Source organism: Pristiophorus japonicus, chromosome 19 (assembly GCF_044704955.1).
Source record: "Pristiophorus japonicus isolate sPriJap1 chromosome 19, sPriJap1.hap1, whole genome shotgun sequence".
NCBI lineage: Eukaryota > Metazoa > Chordata > Chondrichthyes > Pristiophoridae > Pristiophorus > Pristiophorus japonicus.
Window position 1 is genome coordinate 47,046,169 of NC_091995.1, and position 27,842 is coordinate 47,074,010.

The following is a 27,842-nucleotide window of genomic DNA, read 5'->3' on the forward strand; positions in this document are numbered from 1 at the left end:
GCTGATTTTGCTGTTTAAGTATTCGAGGTTGCGGATTCAGTTTAATGCATTATACATTTGTGATATACCTACATAAGCAAGTGTTACATGCATAGGCAATTATACAGACCCTCCTAATACTGATAAGTTCACTACCTTCAGCATAATTCTGACAACCTATTTGCAACTCTTACAATTTATCCCTTACAGAAAAGGAGGGTGGCCAGGAGCAATTTGGGGCCCTTGACAACTGATAACAGTGATATTGGGACTGAATTCACGGCCCCTATGGGTGCGTATGAGGTGTGAACATGCCCGTAGGGTTCCCACAAGTTTCGGGTTTAGGCATCCATTGCTCAAGCACCTAAACCTGGAACTTGTGACCTGTCGAGAATCCACTCGACAGATCATATAAAACTAACAGAAATGAGCATTTGCTGCAGGAGAGTTCGGCTATTTGTCCAACTTCTGTCCATCGGATGCCTGTGAAATTCTTACGCCTGTGTCAGACTTTTAAAGGACAGAAAAATACATTGTTTTCAATAATTTAAACATTTACAAACCTGTGAGATAAGGCAAGTTTATTTTTAGACCCTTTTAAATATGTACATTTATTTTTCAAACAATTACATTTTTGTTTTAAATAGCTAATTAAATTACAGTTTGATTAATTGTAAATATGTGATTTACTTTTAATTTATTTTAAGTGTTTCTGTATTTTTGGGGTTATTCCCATGCATACTTGTGGTCATTTTGTGCATATTGAACTCACCACAAGTATGAATGGGACTATCCCAACTTTGATTGGTTGGGCAAGCCCACGTGATCCCAGGGACGCTTACAAAACGCCTATGCGTAGAGGCCCATGATTGCAAATCGCTGAATCTCCAGGACCAGTAGGTAAGTTTGTACATTTTGTTCAGATCTGAGGCTGACGCCCGCAGGAAATCTCTGACCCCAATTTCCTCAGCCATTGTAAATGAAAATAAGGAAATAGTGGACATTTTGATTAATTACTTTGCATCATTTACAGTTGCCGGACAACCCAAGAAAATTAATATTGAATCATGGACGGGACTCACCAAAAGTAATGTCAGCAAAGTTCGAGTAATGAAGAAAATAATGGAACTAAAGAGTGACAAATCCCAAGGACCTGATCGTTTCCATCTCAGGATTTTAAAGGAGGTAGGTGAGAACATTGCAGATACCCAAACTATAATCTTCTAACTTTCTCTTGATTTGGAAAATTGTGCATGTCACTCCGCTATTTAAGAAAGTTGAGAGAGGGAAACCAAAGACCTAGCCTAACATCTGGTGTTGGAAAATTACTAGAGTCTATAACTAATGATTGAGTGACTGAACACCTTGAAAATCCTTCTGACGAGTGGGTCAATAACCAAAGGTAATAGATACTGATCATGGCTTTGTAAAGGTTAAGTCATGCCTAACCAACTTGACTGATGTTTTTGCAGATGTGGTACTGAACAGAGAAATGTCTATGGATGTTATTTATATGCAGTAACGATTTGTACTAAGTCTCCCTTCTGCGCATACGTCTCAAGCGAGAGTTAGGACAAATATCATCGACTCCACCCACCCGCCCCCACTCACCTTTTTCTGCAAATGCGTCCAACACCACGTTGCCTCCAATTCATCCAGGAGCAGCCCCAAGGCCCGAGCAGCCGAACGTATTGCTGAGCCTCCCATAGTGCCGAGCCCTGAGCGGGCCCGAGCCTCCCGCAGCAACAGGAAGAGCGAGAGGAAGACGGGGAGAGCGGGTGGTGGGGAGAGAGAGCTTTGGGGTGGGGGGAGAGAGAGAGGTTGGCGGGAGGCAGAGAGACAGAGCCTCATGGGGGGAGAGGGGGGGGAAGAGAGAGAGAACTTTTGGGGGAGCAGAGGGAGAGAGCCTGGGGCAGGGAGAGGGGGGAGAGAGAGAGCTTGGAGGGTGGGGTGGGGGAGAGAGAGAGAGAGAGCTGGGGAGAGAGAGAGAGAGAGACAGAGACAGAGCTGGGGGAGGGGGAGAGAGAGAGATAGAGCCTGGGGGAGGGGGATCGGAGGGGAGAGTGGGAACTCAGAGAAGACGGATCACGTTCTTCCAGCGCCCTGGTGCGAGAAAGCTTGGTGCATGTGTTACAAGGGGTATCGTTGGGGTGGATGAAATCCAGAAATCACGACACTGTCACTATTCACTTCATACCCAATAAACATGTTAAAAATCCTCACACAATGCCCCATCTATGGGGAGTGGGGGTAAGGTCTTGCACTTGGGTAAGGGTCTGCAGCTGGCTGAGGGATTGTTGGGGCAAGGGTCTTCAGCTGGTGGAGGGATTGCTGGGGTAAGGGTCTTCAGTTGGCGGACGGATGCACTAATGTTGAGATAATGGACTTCAACTGTGCGAGGCAGCACATGTGCTGGGGTAAGGGTCTTTAGCTAGCGGAGGGATGCACTTACGCTGGGGTGAGGGACTTTGACTGGAACTGGGTGGCTTTTGGGGAGATCTATTCTCTGGCCTCTGAAGTCAAAATGGATCGAATTACAAATTAGAAATTCACTCAGAACTTGGGCTGGGCGGTTCCAGTTGCACATTCCAGAGGAACTTCAGGGTGTGGCTTATCCTCCAAGAGGACCAATCAGCAATAGGTCTGGAGAGCCAATCAGAGAAACGGCTGCATTTCAGTTAGTACAAATAGGCGCATCCTTGTTTATATGGACTTCCAGAGACATTTGGGAGAAGTCCCTGATAAGAGACTGTAAGTTAAACTTGGAGCCCATGGAATTAAAGGCAAGTGATTGACCTGGTTCAGAAATATACTGAGCAGTGGAAGAAAGAGAGTAGGGATAATCTAATTGGCAGGATGTGACTCGTGTTGTCCCGCAAGGATCTGTGTTTGAGCCTTGTCTATTCATCATATTTATTAACGACTTAGATAATGGGATAGGAAGCCTCATATCCAAGTTCATTGATAATAGAAAGATAGGCGGCATTATAAGCAGTCTAGATGGAAGCATAAAATTAGAAAGAGATAGTAATACATTATTGAATGGGCAAATCTGTGGCAAATGGATTTCAACATAGGCAAATGTGAGTTCATTCATTTTGGAATTAAAAAGGAGAGAATGGAGGGAGCACTTTCTAAATAGTGAAAAGCTAGCAACAGTGGAGGTCCAAATAGACATACAAACATAGAAACAAATGAAATAGGTGCACGAGTAGGCCATTCAGCCCTTCAAGCCTGCACCGCCATTCAATGAGTTCATGGCTGCACATGCAACTTCAGTACCCCATTCCTGCTTTCTTGCCATACCCCTTGATCCCCCTAGTAGTAAGGACTACATCTAATTCCTTTTTGAATATATTTAGTGACTTGGCCTCGACAACTTTCTGTGGTAGAGAATTCCACAGGTTCACCACTCTCTGGGTGAAGAAGTTTCTCCTCATCTCGGTCCTAAATGGCTTACCCCCTATCCTTAGACTGTGACCCCTGGTTCTGGACTTCCCCAACATTGGGAACATTCTTCCTGCATCTAACCTGTCTAAACCCGTCAGCATTTTAAACGTTTCTATGAGATCCCCTCTCATTCTTCTGAACTCCAATGAATACAAGCCCAGTTGATCCAGTCTTTCTTGATATGTCAGTCCCGCCATCCTGGGAATCAGTCTGGTGAACCTTCGCTGCACTCCCTCAATAGCAAGAATGTCCTTCCTCAAGTTAGGAGACCAAAACTGTACACAATACTCCAGGTGTGGCCTCACCAAGGCCCTGTACAACTGTAGCAACACCTCCCTGCCCCTGTACTCAAATCCCATCGCTATCAAGGCCAACATGCCATTTGCTTTCTTAACCGCCTGCTGTGCCTGCATGCCAACCTTCAATGACTGATGTACCATGACACCCAGGTCTCGTTGCACCTCCCCTTTTCCTAATCTGTCACCATTCAGATAATAGTCTGTCTCTCTGTTTTTACCACCAAAGTGGATAACCTCACATTTATCAACATTATACTTCATCTGGCATGCATTTGCCCACTCACCTAACCTATCCAAGTCACTCTGCAGCCTCATAGCATCCTCCTCGCAGCTCACACTGCCACCCAACTTAGTGTCATCCGCAAATTTGGAGATACTACATTTAATCCCCTCGTCTAAATCATTAATGTACAATGTAAACAGCTGGGGCCCCAGCACAGAACCTTGCGGTACCCCACTAGTCACTGCCTGCCATTCTGCAATGTACCCATTTATACTCCTACTCTTTGCTTCCTGTCTGCCAACCAGTTCTCAATCCACGTCAGCACACTACCCCCAATCTCATGTGCTTTAACTTTGCACATTAATATCTTGTGTGGGACCTTGTCGAAAGCCTTCTGAAAGTCCAAATACACCATAATCAATTGGTTCTCCCTTGTCCACTCTACTGGAAACATCCTCAAAAAATTCCAGAAGATTTGTCAAGCATGATTTCCCTTTCACAAATCCATGCTGACTTGGACCTATCATGTCACCTCTTTCCAAATGCGCTGCTATGACATCCTTAATAATTGATTCCATCATTTTACCCACTACTGAGGTCAGGCCGACCGGTCTATAATTCCCTGTTTTCTCTCTCCCTCCTTTTTTAAAAAGTGGGGTTACATTGGCTACCCTCCACTCGATAGGAACTGATCCAGAGTCAATGGAATGTTGGAAAATGACTGTCAATGCATCTGCTTTTTCCAAGGCCACCTCCTTAAGTACTCTGGAATGCAGTCCATCAGGCCCTGGGGATTTATCGGCCTTTAATTCCATCAATTTCCCCAACACAATTTCCCGACTAATAAGGATTTCCCTCAGTTCCTCCTCCTTACTAGACCCTCTGACCCCTTTTATATCCGGAAGGTTGTTTGTGTCCTCCTTAGTGAATACCGAACCAAAGTACTTGTTCAATTGGTCTGTCCTTTCTTTGTTCCCCATTATGACTTCCCCTGATTCTGACTGCAGGGGACCTACGTTTGTCTTTACTAACCTTTTTCTCTTTACATATCTATAGAAACATTTGCAATCCGTCTTAATGTTCCCTGCAAGCTTCTTCTCATACTCCATTTTCCCTGCCCTAATCAAACCCTTTGTCCTCCTCTGCTGAGTTCTAAATTTCTCCCAGTCCCCGGGTTCACTGCTATTTCTGGCCAATTTGTATGCCACTTCCTTGGCTTTAATACTATCCCTGATTTCCCTTGATAGCCACGGTTGAGCCACCTTCCCTTTTTTATTTTTACGCCAGACAGGAATGTACAATTGTTGTAGTTCATCCATGCGGTCTCTAAATGTCTGCCATTGCCCATCCACAGTCAACCCCTTAAGTATCATTCGCCAATCTATCCTAGCCATTATCTTAGAGATAATGTTCTCAGTCACTCGTCTTTTGAGTTCCAGCTTAACTTTCTCCTTGAGTGCATATGGTACAAGACGTGGCTTGCAGTAAACTTGTCGAGTATCCTTCTGGACTCTGACACTCGCCTTGAAGCTTTGATTGGATTGCCTGTTTTGCAGAACACCTTTACATACTTCTTCATGACATCATCCTTCAATGCAAATCTCGTCTCAACGTGAAAAATCATATTCCAATCTAGCTTCAGTGATCCCAACCAATTTCTACCGAGCAAGGCAGGCTTGTCTCCTGCCACAATGAAGAGAAGCAAGCTGGGAAATTAATCTTTGTATTTCACCGGTCCTGTGACACATCCTACCACAGGAATGTTCTTTCCTGAGTAGCCTCGCAGCTCTACCTTGCATTTCTCCAATGGGAATTACGCAATTTGTCGAGATATAATGTTTCCGGTACTATGCTCATGGATGCACAAGTGTCGATTTCCATGGGAATTTCAGTTCCTGCAATGCCTACTTGGATGATGATACTTCGTGAATCGCTGTGAGATACCTTTGTGGTCCTGATGACGTGCATCTCCAAAACCTCCTCCTCGTATTGCTTTTCTTCCATGCTAAGTATTCTGTGGGGATTTCTTCTCATAGACTTGAAAGTTGGTCAGTTGGCATGTCTTCGCAAGTGGACCAGTTTTCCTGCAGAAGAAACACTCTTCCTTCACATTTGGACAACTTTAAGCAATGTGTTGTCCCAGGCATGATTTCAATGTATAATTATCTTGGCCAGTTGCTGAGGCCTTGGGGCCCAACTGACTTTTTCTTTTAACCTGCAGGCGATTCACCTCGGTTGTCTGATGACTGGAAATGGTACAAAATTCTCGGGAATATTGGTCAGCCATATCGATTGACATGGCTGTCTGACAAGCTAAATCAAAAGTCAAGTTAGAAGTTGTCAACAACTTTCGTCTGTTTGCTACATTTTTCACCCCAAAAACAAAGCGGCCATGCAAAGCTCGGTCCTGAAAGTTTCGGAAATGATAGTGAATGCATAGCTCCTTTAATGCTACAACATACTCACTGATACTCTCGCTGGTTCACTGATCTCATATTACAAAATGATAACTTTCAGCAATTTCCAGCGGCTCAGGACTGTCGTGCTGTTCTAACTTGCTTAAAATTACCATAAGTGATGTGTCCTTTGCCTTGATGGGAACAAGCACATTTTTCAGAGTTTCATACACCTCTGGGCATGCTTCAGTCAGGAAAATAGCCCGTTTACTTTCTAAAATCACCTGATTACTGTTTTCATTATCGGGGGCTTCGATGATACTATTTGCAGTGAAAAACATTTCGAGCTTCTCGGTCACGTTGAAACGGATTTTTAGCTGTTCTGCAACACAAATGACCTCTCTAGTCTCTCTGCTGTTTGGCTGGATTCATCCACCAACAAAAATTTCAGTGAGGGTCGCCAATGCGGAATATTCTCTATGACATCACAAACACACAGAACTCAAGATAGCTCTTAACACAGGAACCTATCTGATGCCTTTATTTATTTACAGCAATGGCTGCATTACCACAGTAGTCCACTAGGTGGATCAGTCGTCCACTCGGTGGAGTGATATATTACACTATCACCATAAATGATTAAAGTGGTTATCAGGAAGAGTGGTGAAGATATGTGGTCCTCGCACACATTTGGTCAAAATGCTTGATCATGGACAGGTTAGGTTTGTTCACATTGATCATATTTTACCTACAGATGTGGAAGGAGTTGAAAGTTGGAATGATTCGATTATTTCTGACTCATCAAATCGTCTTGTTACAAGTAGTGTACCAGCAGGTGTGCTTGTGATGTAGCAGAGAATATACCACAAATATATGACTGTGGTCTGCACAGTTAATAGAAACATAGAAACATAGAAAATAGGTGCAGGAGCAGGCCATTCAGCCCTTCTAGCCTGCACCGTCATTCAATGAGTTCATGGCTGAACATGAAACTTCAGTACTCCCTTCCTGCTTTCACGCCATACCCCTTGATCCCCCGAGTAGTAAGGACTTCATCTAACTCCCTTTTGAATATATTTAGTGAATTGGCCTCAACTACTTTCTGTGGTAGAGAATTTCACAGGTTCACCACTCTCTGAGTGATGAAGTTTCTCCTTATCTCGGTCCTAAATGGCTTACCCCTTATCCTTAGACTGTGACCCCTGGTTCTGGACTTCCCCAACATTGAGAACATTCTTCCTGCATCCAACCTGTCCAAACCCGTCAGAATTTTAAACGTTTCTATGAGGTCCCCTCTCACTCTTCTGAACTCCAGTGAATACAAGCCCAGTTGATCCAGTCTTTCTTGATAGGTCAGTCCCACCATCCCGGGAATCAGTCTGGTGAATCTTCGCTGCACTCCCTCAATAGCAAGAATGTCCTTCCTCAAGTTAGGAGACCAAAACTGTACACAATACTCCAGGTGTGGCCTCACCAAGGCCCTGTACAACTGTAGCAACACCTCCCTGCCCCTGTACTCAAATCCCCTCGCTATGAAGGCCAACATGCCATTTGCTTTCTTAACCGCCTGCTGTACCTGCATGCCAACCTTCAATGACTGATGTACCATGACGCCCAGGTCTCGTTGCACCTTCCCTTTTCCTAATCTGTCACCATTCAGATAATAGTCTGTCTCTCTGTTTTTACCACCAAAGTAATGTCGTCATTACTATGGGAACAATGGAATTGAATGAAATTTCATGATCATGTGTGGCTAAGCGTTTCAGAGGGATGATTCGAATGACATTCGAGGGGACACATGTCGATCTAACTGTTAATCCCTCTTTTACCTCTGCACACTTTCAGAAACTAACAATTTCTGCATATCTGTGGTCTGCTGAGCTGTATACAACTGAATATATCACTTTCTTTGTGTATCTGAATGTTCTTCGATCTCACCTGTAGCATTGAGGTGCTTAATATAAATTAAATATAGCATAAATTAAAGAAGATAGAGAACATCCTTGATGTAACTAGGATCGAGAGAAAGCTAATCCATCATAATGATGTATATTTATTCTATCAAATGCCTCGCATTAAACTATAAATAAATATCCTCAGCTTCAAGAGTCTTGTACCATTGCTATGGGAAAGCAGATGTCGAAATAGTTTGTTTGGAACGTATGATGACATTAATATTCTTGACTCCTTACTCTTTCAACGGAGAATAGCATTGCAAAATATCCCTGATGAGTAGGGGTGAATATGACTCGCCTTAATTTGTTTGTTCAAATGATAGTAACTAATGAGAATTATTGTGTAATGTCCATGTGTCACTTGAGGTTTCTCTAAGATATAAATAAGACCTGAATTTGAAAGCAGAAGTTTTTCAACACAAACTGGCAACTTAGTTTTTCTCACACAATGGAAAGGCCGATAATCATACAGATAGAAAACATTTACTATCCGATTCTTGCAATAGTTGGTCTTCCTGGTAAGCCTCTTACAATCAGTTAATGCTCATCTTTAACAGTGCTTCACTGTATCACTGTTCCTGCTGTCGTGTAATGATATTACCTGTTTGTTTTGATGTGTTTGATTTGCAGAAACTGATTATCGGCATCATAGAAGTAAACCAAATGACTCCAAGATTGTCATATTTTTAATGTAACAACCTCAGAAGAAGCACAATTTACTCTGACTACTTAAATTCACAATTCAGTAGATATGTCTCGGACTTAAAGGAGAGTCTTGTAGTTTTGTGTCAAAGACAAGTATTAGAATCGGATCCAGTTGCCAAACCAGCAATTGTTAAAGGGATTTCAGTAGCTGCTCAAGAAAAGACAAAGGAAATGTTCTGTTGTATATTTGTGACCCAGAAGAAACTGAAGGTATCCTTCCGTGCCCCACAAAAGACTCCAGCGCACTGCTGGCGTATTGTCGCCTCCTTGGGATTGCATCCCGCCCATTAGCAGATTAGCATCGGAGCCGAATGGTTCCCCGCACTTCCCAACCAGCAGCAGATCAGGGCGCCTTTCCGCCGCATGCAGCTAGCCAGCAGCGGGTAAACAAGGCTGGAAACTGAACCTCAGGCGCTGAAATTGGTCTTCCTTAGCAGCGCGAGATGGACTCGGAGGGAATGCACCGCTCATTTTACACCCGGTCTGATGTTGGTTTTCTTTGAGAGAAATCCGCGCATTGTGAAGCACACTGTCTATTCGTTATGAGTTTATTTTGCGCTACTGGCAAAGAACAATTTCACCACTTACATCTGGCATGTCTTGCATGCAGAAACCTCTTAGGACGAAACTCGAAGTTGTTGGTGTATTTATAACATAACTATAGACTATGGTATACATTTTGGTCTACAACACCTCGTCATTTTGAGTCACATTTGTAAAGCGCGGACTGGTGCGGGGGAAGTCAATCTAAATATAATTTGTGTCCATGGCCACTAATTTTCTGAGTTGGGACGGCAGCAATGAGCTTCTATCGCTGCTACTGGCCATGGAAACCCGTGGGTGCAATGGCCACCATATGTTTGTGTCAGGCGAAGTCATTGATTGCTGGCAACTATTCGGTAATAGAGCTTATGGAGAACCTGAAGCGCTTGATTCTGAAACTGTGATATATTGTGTTACTTTAAGCTGGAGTCAGTTCTGAGGCTGCAAAACAAAACGAGATAAGTGCTACTAAAGCTGTTGCTGCATTGTTGTAATTCTAAATGCAAGTGGTGATTTCTCTGGTAACCATGGGATAGATTTTAGTCTTTACATCCGGGGTGTTCTGCATCGTCTGGACTAAGCACAAAATGCCAAATCCTCTGCGGAGGACATGTTTCCCTAAAAACAGCGGATTGTCCTCCATTACTATCAATGGACGGAATTCGGGCGATTTCTGATAATACTTGTGGCCACAGCTAACACATTTGCCTTATCTACAGGGGTAGAGTGGTGCTAGCAGAAGATAAGAAGATAATAATATAAGAAATAGGAGCAGGAGCAGGCTATTTGCCCCCTCGAGCCTGCTCCGCCACTCAATAAGATCATGACTGATCATGGATTCAGCTCCACCACCTGCCCGCTCCCCACAACCCTTTACTCCCTTATGGCTCAAAAATCTGACTATCTCCGCCTTAACTATATTAATGACGTAGCCTCCACAGCTCTCTGGGGCAGAGAATTCCATAGATTTACAACCCTCTGAGAGAAGAAATATCTCCTCATCTCGATTTTAAATGGGTCACCCCTTATTCTAAGACTATGTCCCCTAGTTTTAGTTTCCCCTATGAATGCAAATATCCTTTCTGCATCCACCTTGTCGAGCCCCCTCATTATCTATCGTGTATGCCTCTCACACACTTCAATATTCAGTTCCATTGACTTCAATAGAACTCAATATCAAGCGAGGGGTATAACAGGCGGCCGATGCGATACCATCCTGTTCAACGCTACTGCCCAAAACCAATTTCTATCCCACAGAGCGGGCTGATGTTTAATGCCCAGGCGATGAAGGCTACAATCTATCCCACGTTTCTGTGTATGGTAGAAATAGAGTGACTCCAATAGAATGTCCACTGGTCTGCTCTAAAGTCCCACCCCAGCCTCGAAAAAATATCATTGTAATCCAGGAGAAACAGTGTAAAGGGTTAAGGTTATCAGAGGAGATCTGCCGATCCCTCCCCAGTAATTGTATTCAATAATGTTGCTGTACACACTACATCCCTGATGCCCTGGTCACTTCCACCTCCAACAATGCGATGAAGGTCACGTGGGGTTTACAATGGGCAAGACGCCTGTTCTTTACATTATCATCCGTGTGTTAAAGGTGAAAAGTTCCCTCTTTGCTGCTTGTTCTTTCTCCCCCGCTTGATAACCTAAGAAATAAATAATTCAAAGCAATAATAAACGTTAATTCATCTGTCAGTAGATTTTTTTTAAACATTGTTTGTTACTGAAGTTAGTTCATACATCAGGCGCAAAACAGGAAATAGATCTATTATGAGATGGTAATTATATGGGTTGTCCATATTGTCAGAGAGATTTCCTGCTCTATGTGTCTACAAGGTGCAGTTCCAAAAGCTTAAATATCCGCTACTATTAGTGATTTGGGTCTGAGACAAGAGCTTTTGATTTTTACATTATTCGGCTAAGACTAGACGCTAAAGAACAGTTTATTTGCCGTAAATGGTGGACAATATTTACACTTTGATTAAAATACACAGCTCGAAATACATCTGGGAGAAATGTTGAGAAATTCTTTAAGACGGTCATCTCGAGTAGCAGCAGGTATCTGGGGGTAGACATCCTTGGGCGGAATGTCCTGTTATATACCCCTCCCAATATTCAGCTCCATTGGTCTAAGGAAATGGACATCGAGCGGGCAGCCCCCGCATTACCCCCTCGGTGATCCTGCGTTTATTTACACAGCATAGTTATTATTTCCGGAGCGCAATTTGTATTAATAGCTATTGTACAATATTAATAAACTAAATTACAAATGCGCTTTAAATGTTTTCATCTGAGGCAAACCAGTGTCCACATTTCTAATAATATCGGATATATCATAAAATTCCCTCTGTCCATGCTCAGACTCACATATCGCTCGTCATTTAACTGGTTACTTTGATGTAACAGATTCGGGTGACTTATGGTTGGGACACAATCCATAATAAAATGTTTCTTATTATATTGTGTATATGAAGCAATGTGTCACTGAGAAAGCTTTATTTTCTGGTCATTTGCTGAGGAAAAGCACGGGAAGGATACCTGGTAGGAATTGGAACCTGCTCCCCAAAGATTGAACGATTGAATATTACAGTCAGAATCGTGCTGTTGCCCTGAAACCTACATTGCATGATTATTGAGGATATTTGCAATAAGCAGATACTGGGGTAAATTTTCAATCTGAAGTTTGGCTTAAAACTGGCGATCAGGGTTTGGCCATCCGATATTGTTTGTCAGTGGCTCCACAACGCCGGTTTACACCAGGAAGGACAGATGGAAAGCTTCACCGTGATGTGTCTGGACAGACAGGGATAAGCAAATCAGCCGCCCGTGTTGCACCTAGCTGGACATTCCTTTATGTTGAAGTGAAAGGAAATGAAACTCAGGTGGATTCAATTGTGGCCGCCAGTCGGAAAAGCCCATTGTTGGCCCGGTAGAAAGTTGAAAATCAAACCATTCACTGCAGCATTTTGTTCCTTTGAAGTAACTCAGAATAAGTTAGCGACGTATATGCCTGAATAAATGTATCTTCTAAGAATTACTAGTATCATCTGATCGATTGGGAGAAATAAAGAGAGAGATTTGAGTGATAAGAAATCTTTCCATGAATTTCATACACATTTATCTCGACTGATCATCCTGTCAGGTTAGGGAGAGTTAGTAATTTGATTTCCTCTTTTTTGCAGCTAATTTTGTGACAATTGTCATTCTCTCCCGTGGAAAGTGCGGTCTCTCCAAATGCATCAGCCGTTACCTGGTGTCCATGGCAGCGGCTGATCGAATGGTCCTAATATTTGAAGTGGTTCTGTATGAGATTAAAGATTCTTATTTTCCATATTCATTCCTGAACTATACTCCGATTTGTAGTCTTAATCTCGCCATGCTTTTTGTTTCCATTGATTGCTCTGTCTGGCTAACGGTGGCTTTCACATTTGATCGATGTGTCGCTATTTGCTACCAAACGTTGCGAACAAAATATTGCACCGAAAAAACTGCGGCTGTGGTGATAGCAGTGGTGTGCTCTATAAGCATATTAGAAAATATTCCAATCTACTTTGTATATGAACCACGGGAAATAATTGACAATGTACCATGGTCCTGCTATGTAAAATCAAGTTTCTACACCTTACCCATATGGGTAGCATTTTTGTGGTTGGAAACCATTTTAACCCCATTTGCTCCATTTGTGTTGATCATGCTGCTGAATGCCCTGACCATCAGGCACATTGTATTGGCCAATAGAGTGAGGACGGGACTCCGAGGAAACATCAAGGTTCAGAAACGCAGTGATCCAGAAATGGAGAACCGAAGGAAATCGATCATTTTACTGCTCGCTATATCTGGCAGTTTTATATTATTATGGATGGTAATTTTCATAGTTTTCATATGTGTGCAATTTACAAGTACTCAATTTTTAGAAGTAGATTACAGCGACTCTTTCACCATTGCAGAACTATCTGGATACATGTTGAGGTGTTTGAGTTCTTGCACTAACATGTTTATTTATGCAGTGTCCCAGAGCAAATTCAGAGAGCAATTGAAGAATGTGATTAAGCATCCCCTGGCTCTCATTGCTAATTTACTGAAATGAGTTAAATTGCTTCACAGAACTAAAATGTAATTACATCCATCGTAAATGAGGAGAAGTTGTTCAATTGATAGCAGCAAACAGGAATCTCCTAAAGCAAATGGGGCTGTCATCGGGTCCCCATATTAGATGTCATATTGTCGGAGATCAAAGATGCTTGGGTATTATTAACTTTTGCGACATTGTAAGACATGCGATATCGGACCTGAACAAATAAAAAACAATTTTTCAGATCCGAAATAAAATCAATTAGACAAATATATTTGTTGCTTTCAATTGATCTAAACTCGACAGCAGTTTCGTTATCCCTCAAGCCCCACTCCCGTCAGTAACACATGTAGTTATCTGTTGAGACAGCTAACTGTTCCCCACAACTGATTAATTCTGTAAATAATCCCCTGTGCATTTTATTCTTTCAGTGTTAAGGTCCTGACTGAACTGCCATTTTTTCCCCAAGCTATGAATATACAACGTTTGCTCATAATTTATATTAACGATTTAGACTTTGGAATCAAAAGCTCAATTTCTAAATTTGCGGACGACAACACATTCTGCGAGGAGATAGTAACTGCTGAGAGAGACTGTAACAAATTACAAGAACACATCATAAATGTGTAGCGGGCATTTAATTGCCAAATTAATTTTAACAGATAAGTGTGAGATTTCACATTTGGGTAAGAAAAATTAGGAGGTGAAATATTGCTTGGAAAATAAGAATCTAAATGGGGTAGTTGAACAAAGGGGTCTGGGAGTATAAATGCACAAATCACTAACAGTTGTGAGGCAGGACCATACTGCCATAATAAAAGCAAACCAAGCACTCTGGTTTATTTTTAGCGGGATAGAATTGAAAACAAGGGAAAGTTATGCTAAACTTATATGGAACCTTGATTAGACAAGACTTGGAGTACTCTGCACATCTCTGGTCATCATATCTTAAAAAAGAATATAGCAGCACTGGAGAGTGTGCAAAAAAATACAAGGATAATACAAGAACTGCGAAGTTATTCACATCAGGAAATGATGAACAGGCTAGGTCTCTTTCTACTTGTGTTTGCTAACAGAGGGCTTTGAAATTAGGAAAGGTTTTGATAGAGTGAGAGTCGAATAATATGGAGGCATTTAAGGGAAATCTAGATAAGCATATTAGGGAGAAAGGTATGGAGCGTTTTGCTGATAGACTTAGATCAGGAAAGATGAGAGGAGTTTTGACTGGAGCCGAAACGCCGGCATGGACTGCTTCGACCGAATGGACGATTTCTGTGCTGTATATTTTATGTAATTCTATGTAACCCCGGAGTTCCGATCTCCGGTCATCATAAAGATAAGGCAAAACTAAGAAGTGAAGTCACAATGGAAATTAACTTAAAGTCAATAAAATGAGATGTGGACTGACTCCATTGCTTGTGAGGCAATATATTGGTCTGCATATCTGGGTTCCTTCCACTAAAGTTGCCTTCTTTGATCTACAACTAGAGAGATGAAATTAGCCGACTACATCGGGTCTCAGTCCATATCCATTCGCTTTAAAACTAGGCTGTTCTCTTCACTAAACATCATTTTTTCCAACTAAGGCATAAAAATGCAAAGAAATCCCATCAGATTCGATGTTTCTTCTTGCACAGATTGTCAGGTCTGCACAGTAAATATCATCACTGGCGTGGCGATTTTTCATAACAGCAACAATAGAATTCTAGTAATAATGCAGTTCGGTTAATATATAAATCATAGTTTCCTTCCTATTTGAAAACATGCAATGTAAAACTAAATAAAACTAAAAAAAAAATAATTTTGTTACAGCATCACAGCAAACAAATTCCATGAATCTTTCCCAACATGCACAATTTATCATCATCATAGGCAGTCCCTCGGAATCGAGGAAGACGTGCTTCCACTCTAAAAGTGAGTCCTTAGCTGGCTGAACAATCCAACAGGAGATCCACAGTCCCTGTCACAGGTGGGACAGATAGACGATGAGGGAAAGGGTGGGTGGGACTGGTTTGCCACAAGCTCTTTCCGCTGCCTGCACTTGGTTTCTGCATGCACTCGGCGATGAGTCTTGAGGTGCTCAGCCCCCTCCCAGATGCACTTCCTCCACTTAGGGCAGTCTTTGGCCAGGGACTCCTAGGTGTCAGTGGGGATGTTGCTCTTTTGCAGGGAAGCTTTGAGGGTGTCCTTGTAATGTTTCCTCTGCCCACCTTTGGCTCATTTGCCATGAAAGAGTTCCGAGTAGAGCTTTGGTTTGGGAGTCTCGTGTCTGGCATGCCCAGTGGAGCTAATCAAGTGTCGTCAGTGCTTCAATGCTGGGGATGTTGGCCTGGTCGAGAACGCTAACGTTGCTGTGTCTGTCCTCCCAGGGGATTTGCAGAATCTTGCAGAGACATCATTGGCGATACTTCTCCAGCGACTTGAGGTGTCCACTATACATGGTCCATGTCTCTGAGCCATACAGGAGGACGGTTATTATTACAGCCCTGTAGACCAGCTTGGTGGCAGATTTGAGGGCCTGGTCTTCGAACACTCTTTTCCTCTGGTGGCCAAAGGCTGCACTGGCGCACTGGAGGAGGTGTTGAATCTCGTTGTCAATGTCTGTACTTGCTGATCAGACATTGCAAGGCTCCGCAGGTATGGGAAATGGGCCATGTTGTCCAGCTCGGGCTGTAGATCTTGATGACTGGGGGGCAGTGCTGTGCGGCAAGGACAGGCTGGTGGAGGACCTGTGTATTACGGATTTTTAGTGTAAGGCCCATCTTTCGTCTGCCTCAGTAAATACGTTGACCATGACTTGGAGTTCAGCCTCTCTATGTGCGCAGACATAGGTGCCGTCCACGTATTGTAGCTCGATGACAAAGCCCGGGGTGGACTTGGACCCGGCCTGGAGACAGTGAAGGTTAAACAGGTTCCCACTGGTTCTGTAGTTTAGTTCCACTCCACCGGGGAGCTTGTTGACTGTGAGGTGGAGCATGGCAGCGAGGAAGATTGAGAAGAGGGTTAGGGTGATGATGCAGCCCTGTTTGACCCCGGTCCGGACGTGGATTGCGTCTGCGATGGATCCATTGGTAAGGATCACAGCCTGCATGTCGTTGTGGAGCAGGCAGAGGATGGTGACAACATTTTATCGGCATCCGAAATGGAGGAGGACCTCCATAGACCCTCGCGGTTGACAATGTCAAAGACCTTTGTAAGGTCGAAGAAGGCCTTGTATAAGGGCTGGCGCTGCTCGCTGCATTTTTCCTGCAGCTGTCGCACTGTAAAAATCATTTTATGAGGGGCCGCTAATATCATTTCAAAGAGAGAAGCGGAGAAGATTTCCAAAAATAATGAAAGGGAGCTGAGACGAATTGCAATGGCTGAAATCGCTGCCCTCACTGGGATCAGCTACCTCACTTCCAACTGGCATTGTTAATTTCGGGAACACGTTTGGAAAGTTTATTTAAATAGCATTCTAGTAACACAAAGTGGACAATCTAACTTTTCTTTTCAAAACTGTGAGCTCTTCCCGCCATCCGCCAAACACCCCCTCACAACCCCAGTGTCTGCTGCTGTGAGAATCGCAATCCCTTTGGAAAACAATCTGAATGTACATCATAATTTTAATATAAATCGCAGCAAAATTCATCGTTGACCAAATGGTGAAATATCCAAAAAGGTGATGAGCATTAGGGGCATGTTTCATATTTCTAAAATAACTCGGCTTCAGGCAGGGCTATTTGCCATTGACCCGACGGATGTTACCGGGTCCCGCTTCAAATTCCGGCTACACAGCCGGCGGGAAGATTCCCTTTTGCCTTCCAAATCCTTAGAATTTGCCGGCCATAATTTCCCATAGCCCTTCCCAACGCCAACTGAGATGTTTGTACACATTTATCTTCCTCGCACTTGGTATATATCAGGCCAAACCCGGTTTCCATCCTCTCCTCCCAGCGCCTGTTGTTGCTGAAATCCAACATCTCAGCATATCCCCGGGGCTGCTCAGCTGTATACAACTGACTAGATCACTTCCTGTGTGTATCTGTGCCTTTAAGGAATCAAGGGATCTGGGAATTGGACTAGACAGTGGAGTTGAGGTTGAAAATCAGCGTCTTCCCTACTCGTGCTCCTAATACGTTTGTTCTTATGTTCTAATAGATTCAATGTTGTTGGAAACCAACAACCTCACGTTCCGCAGAAAGTCTGACACTATTCTGATGTGGACATATCTGACCATTCCAGAATTCCCTACTATACCCCAGTGTAGGCACACCATCACCATGGATTTCAGAGGTCCAAGAACCAGCACACTGAGGTGGTTCTAGAATTTGTGTGATGGAGGAAAGTGGGTGATAAGGAATGAGCCGTCTGCTTTACATCTCTCCTGGTTTTTATTTCTATTGACTTCAATTGAATTAAGAATTGGGAGAAATGCAAAACCTGTTGCCAATTCGCTTTCACCCATTTTACACCATCACAGCAAGTCAAAATTTGCAACAATATCTATTTCTGTTCCGCTGTGTACACGCAGTCAGTAATTACAATTATCGTTCCATCAAAGCCAATGAAAAGGGGGGATCGGACGGGGTGTATAATGGGAGGTGAGTTGGATATCCCCCCGTTTACAGCATTGCTCAAAGCTAATATTACACCCTGTCTGACTTCAGTATACATTGCGTGGATTTTTGCTTTTAGTTATGAAAACAGACTGTAGCGTTCTTTTAAAACTCACTCGATTTTCATTTGCATTGAAATCAAAGGAAAAGAAAGTCCAGGGCTGTGTAAACAGGCGGCTGATCACTAAAAGCCGGTTTCTGCCCGGCAGTAAAGGTGGAAATTCACTCCTAGTGAAGTCTATGAGAAGTACAATTGGCTAGGGTGCAAAACTGGTCTGTTCAATTCCAACAATGCAAATTAATATTTACCCAAAGTCTCGTCTACAAAATGAAGAGATACTCCATGGTGACCTGTGGCACCACCCCTGTTCGGTACATTCCTACTCTGGGTGTCCACGAGGCTCGGTGGTCAAATTAGCAGTGACATTGTTTACCACCACAGTATCTAACCTCACGGTTCGGCATATCCCGCAATCCTCCATCACCATCCAGCCAGGAGGCCAACACGTGTTTAATGCTGAGTTTTGAGAAATGTGCGTCAGGAACACCATCCGCATTTGATGAAAGACAAATGTGTTACTTTGTTCCTGGGATGTGGGTGACGCTGGCAAGAACACATGTATTACCCAGTACTCGTTTCTCCAAAAAGCAGCTATGGGCAGTGATTTCAATCAGGGTTGTTTCAACTTTGAGCATTCGCTAAAAAAATGGGCAAAGTCGAATTGACCGCCCATTTTGCGCTCGCCCGATTCCCCGACCATTGACTCCAGTGGATGGACAATGGGCAACGGTGTATAAAGGATGGATAATTTGATAGCATCCATTTTACACAATGGCCCAAAGTTAAAATGAACCCCAATGTGCTTGTTAATGCGAGCAGACTGATTAATACACTGTGAATCCTCACATGATTAGATTACAGAGCCTCATCAATCAGACTATTTGTAGTAAAGCCATCAAGTCTACGACAACGCGATAGAGTGAACAGTGGTGAAGACAGATTTATGAAATATCGGGAGAGCTGTAAAACAGATCACGGATCTGCTTTGGCCTGTTTCACACTATCGCCACACTAACATTAACCACCTATGTGTGTTCTCTGAATCGGTGGTGACGATCTTTGCAACTGTGTGGATATAAACTGATGCAATCTGGAGAAAATCACTTCATGCCACCTCAGTTTATTGTTTCCTTGAACTAATTGCCATCATAAATTAGACAGTGTGTCCCCATACTGTAATCGCGTTGCCAGGATTTTCCCATTTAAACACTGAAAAAAGCAAGGATTGAGCGACAGCAATAGAAATAGACAAATCGGTGTGATTTTACACACGCTACTCATCCCAGGCTTACACCGACAGTCAGTCACTTTCGCTTCTTTTCTCTTGCAGCTAATTTATTGACGATTGTGATTCTCTCCCGGGTAAAGTTAGGTCTCTCCAAATTCATCACTCGCTATCTGATCGCTATGGCAATCGTGGATCTCCTGGTCATGATATTTGCCGTGATACTGTATGCGACCAACGATATTTATTTCCCATATTCATTCCGGAACTATACTTCCATCTGCTGAATCAATCTCTCTCTGATTTATTGCGTCATTGACTGCTCAGTCTGGTTCACAGTGATTTTCAACTTTGATCGCTTTACAGCCATTTGTTGCCGGAATTTGAGAACTAAATATTGTACCGAAAGAACCGCAGCTATCGTTGTACTGGCAGTTTGTGGACTGAGCTTTTTAGAAAATGTTCCCATTTATTTTATATATGAACCCCGGGAAATAATTGACAATACCTGGTGGTTCTGTACTGTCCAGTCCAGCTTCTATACCTCTCCCGCCTGGATGGCCTATCACCGGTTGGACAGCATTTTAACCCCATTTGCTCCATTTGTTGTGATTTTTTTCCTCAATGTTTTGAACATCAGACATATTTTAGCAGCTGTTATTCTCCGCAGAATAATGCAAGGCAGCAATGGTGAGAATCACAATGCTCCGGAGATGAGGAATCGAAGGAAGTCGATCATCTATCTCTCAGAGCAGTTGAAGGCACTCAAGGAGGAGATCCGGAGGGTTCAGGCCAAATATGTGCCCTTAACGAAAAGGGGTGGGACTAATACTAGAGCCCTCTGGATGTCTAGGATCATACAGGGTACGATAAAGAAAAAAAAGGGAAGCTTATGACAGAGAGCAGAGGCCTTGAACATCATTTACCAGTCCTCTTTGCATATGGGCATGGTGCCAGAGGATTGGAGGACTGCTAAGATGGTACCCTTGATAAGAAGGGAGCAAGGGATATGCCGAGTAATTACAGGCCTCTCAGCCTAACTTCAGTGGTGGGAAAAATATTGGAAAAAATCCTGAAAGACAGGATAAATCGACATTTGGAAAGATAAGGATTAATTAGGGACAGTCAGCACGGATTTGTTGAAGGAAGATCGTGTTTGACTAATCTGATTGAATTTTTTGAGGAGATAACCAGGAGAGTCGATGACAGTCGTGCATATAATGTAGTGTACATGGACTTTAGCAAAGCTTTTGATAAGGTCCTGCATGGTAGACTAGTCACAAAGGTTGAAGCCCATGGGATCCAGGACAAAGTGGATAGTTGATTCCAAAATTGGTTTAGTGGTCGGAAGCAAATTGTAATGGTCGATGGATGTTTTTATGAATGCAAGAATATTTCCAATTGGGTTCCGCAGGGCTCAGTACTGGGTCCCTTGCTTTTTGTGGTACATATCAATTATCTAAATCTGAATATAGGGAGTATGATTAAGAAGTTTGGAGATGACACTGAAATTGGCTGTGTGGTTGATAATGAAGAGGAAAGTCCTGGATTCAGGAGGATAGTAATCTACTGGTGAGGTGGGAAGAGTAATAGCAAATGGAATTTAATTTGGAGAAGTTTGATCTAATGCACTCTGGGAGGGCTAACATGGAAAGGGTATACACATTAAACAGTAGGGCATTTGGAAGGACAGATGAAAAGAGGGACCTTGGAGTGCTTGTCCACAGAACGCTTTTTGTAAGAAAATTAAAACATTAAATCATTAAATCGTGTCCCCCCGATCTGGGGGGCGCACCAACATTTCCAAGGCCCTTTATTTGTGTTTTTTTTGTGTTTTTTTTTTAAAGATTTCTTTTGGGCACTAAAATCATATATTTTATTTTTTCCTCCAAGTGCCCCGTATAAAAGGGGAGGGGGACACTTAAAAAACACCGGCAATTAAAACAAATTAAACTTTAAAACATAAAATCAAATTAAAATTTGGTTGCCGGGCGTGACGATGCACTCCAGTCCCTCCGGTGCCCAACTCTCGCGGAAGGCCGCGAGTGTACCGGTGGACACCGCGTGCTCCATCTCCAAGGCCACCCTGGTGCAGATGTACGCACGGAAGAGAGGCAGGCAGTCAGGTTGAACGACCCCCTCGACCACCCACTGCCTGGACCGGCTGATGCACCCTTGGCCGTGCCCAGGAGCAGTCCTACGAGGAGGCCCTCGGACCTACCCGCTCCCCTCCACACAGGGTGCCCAAAGATCAGGAGTGTGGGACTGAAGTGCAGCCAGAATTTCAGGAGCAGCCCCTTTAAATAATAAAACAGGGGCTGCAACCTTGCGCATTCCATAAAAACATGGAACACGGACTCTTCCAGACCGCAGAAGTTGCAGGCGGCCTGGGAGCCCGTGAACCGGCTTAAAAATTTATTGAACGGGACTGCGCACTGAGGGGACCCGCCTCGAGATGTTTCGCCTTCCTCCGCGCCTTCTTTCCAATCGGACGCTCTCCCTCCCCCGCACCAGAGGCCGTGAAAACAAAGGCCCCCGACGATGCCCGCGCACCTACGGCTCCCGGCACGCGGATGCTACTAGGGGGAGGGGTGGCGGTGGCGCCAGCCTTGGCCGCCTTCGGTGGTTTGGCAGCCTTGGACATGCACCTCCCTACAGGCATGGCACCGCACGCCGTCCGACGTCCAGAAGGGCGGTAGGCAGTCCCCTCGTGCACCACAGTAAATGATGCGTCTGTTGTCTCCTCCCGCGCCAGCCGGACAAAAAGCTGGCGGCGGAAGGAGAACACATGGCGCAGGTTGTTCTCCCTGAGGCCGAGCGGTATGGGGTTGATCCCTGACCTTACCTCCCCCAGTTGGTGTAGGTGAGGGAGGAGGAGCTCAGCGGGAACAAAGGGCGGGACATTTGAAAGGACGACCCTCTGCGCGGTGGCCTCGAGAGGGTCCACCGGCAGGAACGTCCCGCCCACCGTGAGTCCCTTTTCGAGGGCCAGGGACACCGCCCGCTCCGACCCCAGGAAGAACACAGCCTTCCCAGACATCTTGGAGGCTGCGACAATGGCCGAGGGGCCGACTACCCCAGCCATCGCCCGCACGCACTCCTCAATGCTCATTGTGGGGTGAGTGTAGCTCTTGACCCCGTTTTTCTTCGTAATTAGTCTGAATGATGGCAGGGCAGCAGGTGGCGCAGTAGGTGCTGTGGATGTGGACGCCGCCTGCGCATATGTCCTAGCTGGCCCTGCCACCGGCGTGGATGCGGTCGCCATTACGGGGTCCCTTTAAGGGCTACACCCACCCCAAAGTCACAGGCCTTAATGGTCTTAAATTGGCCTCTTTTGAATTTATGAGCAGAGGAGCTCTCAATGAGGCACACCTCTCCCCTAGTTGACAATTGGGGAGGTGCCTTGCTCCCTCTGCTCAGTTGTCTTCATTGTTTTTCCAATTAAGGAGGAAAGAGCTCTCAGAGAGAGAGGGGGGAGACTGAGAGAGTGACAGAGAGATAGAGTGGGGGGTGGGAAAGAGGGAAGCTGTGAGGGCAGGTCTCCCCTCACAGCGATGGGTGGGTGTTTTTCTGGGGCGCACTCCCTCGATGATGGAAAAACAAAGCAAGGCACAGTCTTATCGGATGGTCTTCGGGCGGGAGGAGAAGATGTCTTCACCTGGGACAGCTGGAGCCACCCAGGCACACACTCCCAATGATGTTTAATAGGGTGATTAGTAAATCTTCAGCCAGGGAGCTCCAGGTATCCCAGGCTAGGCAATGGGGGAGGAGTGCTTCAGTGGTGTGTGGGGCCTAGCTGTAAGCAAGACCCCCACACACACTTCCACACACACACACACCCCCCGCGATGTTTCGGGCCTTGAAGAAAATCTTCTTTTCTCCCCCCACCAATAAAACAATGTCTTTCGGGGAATGCACCAACACCCACCTGTAGAATGTTGTAGAATCTCCCTCCTTCCACACAGGTTGTTGCTCTTTTCCCCCTCTCTCCAACTCTCTGTAGTAGCAATAAATTTGTTGAATTTTTCAGCTCTCCTCCTCTCCCTCTGGATGTTGAGTTGTAGCAAGCCAGCCCTTTCCTCCTCTTCCTGGGCTGGTCTCAGGGCTCACTCCAGGCTTTCGAGACAGGAGCTTCAGCAGGGAGTTCCTTCTCTCACTGCAGCAGAGCTCCAACTGAATAGGCCACGCCTCCAAAGCTCCACCATTGGTCCACAGAACTCTTTTGATAGGAAACATAAAACATTAAATCGTGGCCCCCCGATCTGGGGGACACACCAAACATTTTCCAGTCCCCTTTTTTGTTTTTTCGGGGGTTTTTTTGTGGGTTTTTTTGTTGTTTATTTTTTTGGGGGCATTAAAATCATGTTTTTCCTCCAAGTGCCCCCTAAAAAGGGGAGGGGGACACTAAAAAAACACCGGCAATGAAAACAAAATAAACCTTAAAACATAAAATCAAATTAAAATTTGATTGCCGGGGGTGATGATGCACTCCAGTCCCTCCGGTGCCCACCTCTCGCGGAAGGCCGCGAGCGTACCGGTGGACACCGCGTGCTCCATCTCCAAGGCCACCCTGGCGCAGATGTACGCGCGGAAGAGAGGCAGGCAGTCAGGTTGAACGACCCCCTCGACCGCCCGCTGCCTGGACCGGCTGATGGCACCCTTGGCCGTGCCCAGGAGCAGTCCTACGAGGAGGCCCTCGGACCAATCCGCTCCCCTCCACACAGGGTGCCCAAAGGTCAGGAGTGTGGGGCTGAAGTGCAGCCAGAATTTCAGGAGCAGCCCCTTTAAATAATAAAACAGGGGCTGCAACCTTGCGCATTCCATAAAAACATGGAACACGGACTCTTCGAGACCGCAGAAATTGCAGGCGGCCTGGGAGCCCGTGAACCGGCTTAAAAATTTATTGCACGGGACTGCTCCGTGCACCACCCTCCAGGCCAAGTCCCCGATAAATACTGGGAGGACTCCCGCGTAGAGTGCCCTCCATTAGGGACCCCCACCTCCTCTGGACGGCAAGATGGTACGCCGTGGCGTGTCCGGACGGCAGGCGAGGATGGCAAAGTTGAGAGTGTGCAGGAGCAGCCCGTACAGGAAACCCCTCCGCGCGGAACTGAAAGGCATGGAGGGGATTTCCTCGAGGCGGCTCAAGTTGTGAGGCGCCGGCTCCCGAGGGAGGTTCCGGGGTTTGGCGCCGATGAGGAATTCCGTCCGGACGGGGGTCAGTTCGGACGGGATCTCCCCACGTGCTTGAGCCTCCTCGATACACCTAACAGAGTCGGGGCCCAGAGCTGTTTTTAGCGACTCGATGGCATCGGCCGTGCGGCGAACGTTGGCGGAATTTAGGCACCGCGCCAGCATGTCTGGCGCCATCCAGCCCGCTCCTCCGCCATCGAGCAGGTCCCTGACCCTGGTCACCTCACCAGCCACAGCCCTCTCGTCCGACCGCCACCTAAAACCTCGGTCGTGGAGGTACGGATTCCCGAGCAGCGGCTCCTGCAGGACAGCCGCCACTCCAGCTGGTGGAGAGCTGCGCTTGGTGGAGACTTTGTTCCAGACCCTGGTGAGTTCCTTGTAAAAGACAGGCAGCTCCTGGAAGGCGGTCCTGATGCCCCCCAAGCTCACAAACAGGAGCTGCGTGTCGTAGTTGAGGCCGTGCTGCTGGTGGAAGAAATACGTCACCAGAGCACACCACCTAGGAGGGGGCTCAACGTAAAGGTATCTCTGCAGGGTCTGAAGACGGAAAGTGGTGAGCTGGGTGCTAACACACACCAACGACTGGCCGCCCTCCCCAAGCGGGAGACTCAACACCACGGCAGAGACCCAGTGCTTCCTGTTGTTCCAGAAGAAATCCACCAGCTTCTTCTGTATCTTGGTGACAAACGCAGGGGGAGGGGTCAAAGTGACCAGCCGGTACCACAACATGGCGGCCACCAGCTGGTTTATGACTCGCGCTCGACCCCTGTAGGACAGCACTCGGAGCAGTCCTGTCCAGTGCCCTAGGCGAGCGGCGACCTTGGCCTCCAGCTCTTGCCAGTTCGCTGGCCAGGCTTCCTCGTCGGGGCTAAGGTAGACTCCCAGATAGAGGAGATGGGTCGTGCTCCAGGCAAAAGGCCTGAGCTCCTCCGGCAGGGAGTCCACCCGCCACTGACCCACCAGGAGTCCGGAACATTTCTCCCAGTTGATCCTGGCGGAGGATGCGGCCGAGTAAATCTCCTGGCACTCACGCATCCTCCGCAGGTCAGCGGGATCCTCTACCGCGAGGAGCACGTCATCGGCGTAAGCCGAGAGGACGACCTCCATGCCCGGCCCTTGCAGAGCCAGTCCCGTCAACCTCGTCCGCAGGAGGAGCAGGAAAGGCTCCACGCAGATGGCATATAACTGGCCGGACATGGGGCATCCCTGGTGCACCCCTCTCCTAAAGCGAAGGGGCGCCGTCAAGGACCGGTTAACCTTTATCAGACACTCTGCGACGGCGTACAAAAGTCGGATCCGGGCAACGAAATACGTCCCGAACCCGAAAGCGCGCAGAGTCCCGAACAGATAGTCGTGATCCACCCTGTCGAACGCCTTCTCTTGGTCGAGGGATAAGAAGGCGACCGACAGACCAGCCTCCTGGGAGCAATGGATGAGGTCCCGGACCAGATGGATGTTATTGTGGATTGTCCGGCCCGGGACCGTGTAGGACTGGTCGGGGTGGATCATGTGGTCCAGCACGGTGCCAAGGCGAGCAGACATCGCCCTGGCGAAGATTTTGTAGTCCGTGCTGAGGAGGGAGACCGGGCGCCAGTTCTTAAGGAGGCGGAGATCGCCCTTCTTAGGCAGCAGGACGATGACTGCCCTGCGCCAAGAGAGGGACATCTCCCCGGTCGCCAGACTTTCCCTCAGGACCCGCGTGTAGTCGCCCCCCAGGATGTCCCAGAATGCCCTGTGGAACTCCACGGTCAGCCCGTCCAGCCCCGGGGCTTTTCCCCTTGAGAGCCAGTCGAGGGCGCCGGTCAGCTCCGCCAGGCTTAGCGGAGCTTCCAGATTTTCGGCGCCCTCCGGGCTGACCTTCAGCAGGTCCTCCCACAAAACTCTACGCGCTTCCTCGCTGGATGGCTCCGGAGAGAACAGGGCCCCGTAATATTCACGGGCCCTGTTGTTGACGCCCTCCGGATCCGAGACGAGAGAGCCGTCGTCGGCCAGCAGCATCAAGAGCTGCTTACGGGCACTCTGTCTTTTTTCCAGCGAGTAGAAGAAGGGGGAGCCGCGGTCCAGATCCCGCAGGAACCGGATCCACCACATCACGAACGCGCCTCGGGACCCGACGAGCTGCAGGTCCTTCAGCGCGGCCCTCTTCACTTCGTACACCGTTCGCAGGGCCGGGTCCTCGACGACTTGACCGAGACGGGACTCCAGGTCGAGCACCTCTTTTTCTAGGCGCCCGACCTTGGCCGCCCGGCCCTTGGTCGACCCCCTCGCGTACTCTTGACAGAAGACGCGGACGTGAGCCTTGCCCACGTCCCACCATCGTCTCAAGGAGGGGAAGCCCCCCTGCTTCCTTCTCCAGTCGGCCCAGAAACGACGGAACGAGTCCTGGAACCGCACGTCCTCCAGCAGCTGGTTGTTAAAATGCCAGTAAGCGGACCCCGTCCTCGCGCGGAGCGAAGCGATCTCCGCCCACACCAGGTGGTGGTCCGAACACGGCACCGGCCGCATTGAGGCCGCTGGGACGCAGGAAACGTACGCCCGAGACACGTAAAAGCGATCGACTCTGGACCATCCTACTCCAGGCCTCACCCAAGTAAAGGTGCTGGAGTCGGGATGGAGATTTTGCCAGACGTCCACCAAGTCGAAGGACCCGACCAGGTCCCTCAACTTCTCCATCGCCGTCATGCTCTGCGGGGCACAGGAGCGGTCCCTCGCATCGAGGGTGCAGTTAAAATCCCCCCTGAGGACAATGCAGTAGTCGACGTCGACGGAGCCAAGAAGAGCGGACACCTCTTCAAAGAAGCGCATTTGCTGCAGTCCGTGCTGAGGGGCATACACGTTCACGAGATGGAGTGGCACGTCCCCCAGGCGAACCGTGACATGCAGCAAGCGGCCTGGCATGGGCTCCTCGACCCCCAAGATCTCCGGCTGAAAATGCGGGGCCAACAACATGGCCACCCCACAAGAAGTGGTAGTGAGGTGGCTCATGCGGACCTCTCCTTGCCATTCCAGGAGCCACGTGGCTTCGTCTCCCGGAACAGTGTGGGTTTCTTGCAGGAAGCACACCGCATATTTCCCCTCCCGCAGGAGCGAAAAATTGTTAAATCTACGGTGTGCCTCTCTGCCGCCGTTGATGTTGA

At 46.7% G+C, this 27,842-nt stretch overlaps 1 protein-coding gene and 1 pseudogene across 1 annotated transcript; one reads left to right on the forward strand and one right to left on the reverse strand.

The window, feature by feature from the left end:
- The window catches only part of LOC139230206 (nuclear factor 7, brain-like), a 926,603-nt pseudogene that overhangs the window by 706,281 nt on the left and 192,480 nt on the right, over positions 1-27,842 (reverse strand).
- Positions 8,751-13,643, forward strand: LOC139230586 (probable G-protein coupled receptor 139). Its single transcript, XM_070862411.1, has 2 exons — positions 8,751-8,820; positions 12,739-13,643. The coding sequence occupies exons 1-2, from the start codon at positions 8,751-8,753 to the stop codon at positions 13,641-13,643; spliced, it is 975 nt and encodes a 324-aa protein (XP_070718512.1).

Bases quoted from the DNA above. Each gene is read 5' to 3' on its own strand.
- LOC139230586 (XM_070862411.1), top strand. From the start codon at position 8,751: ATGGAAAGGCCGATAATCATACAGATAGAAAACATTTACTATCCGATT. The intron at 8,821-12,738 runs GTAAGCCTCTTA...TCTTTTTTGCAG, and splicing joins TGCAATAGTTGGTCTTCCTG to CTAATTTTGTGACAATTGTC.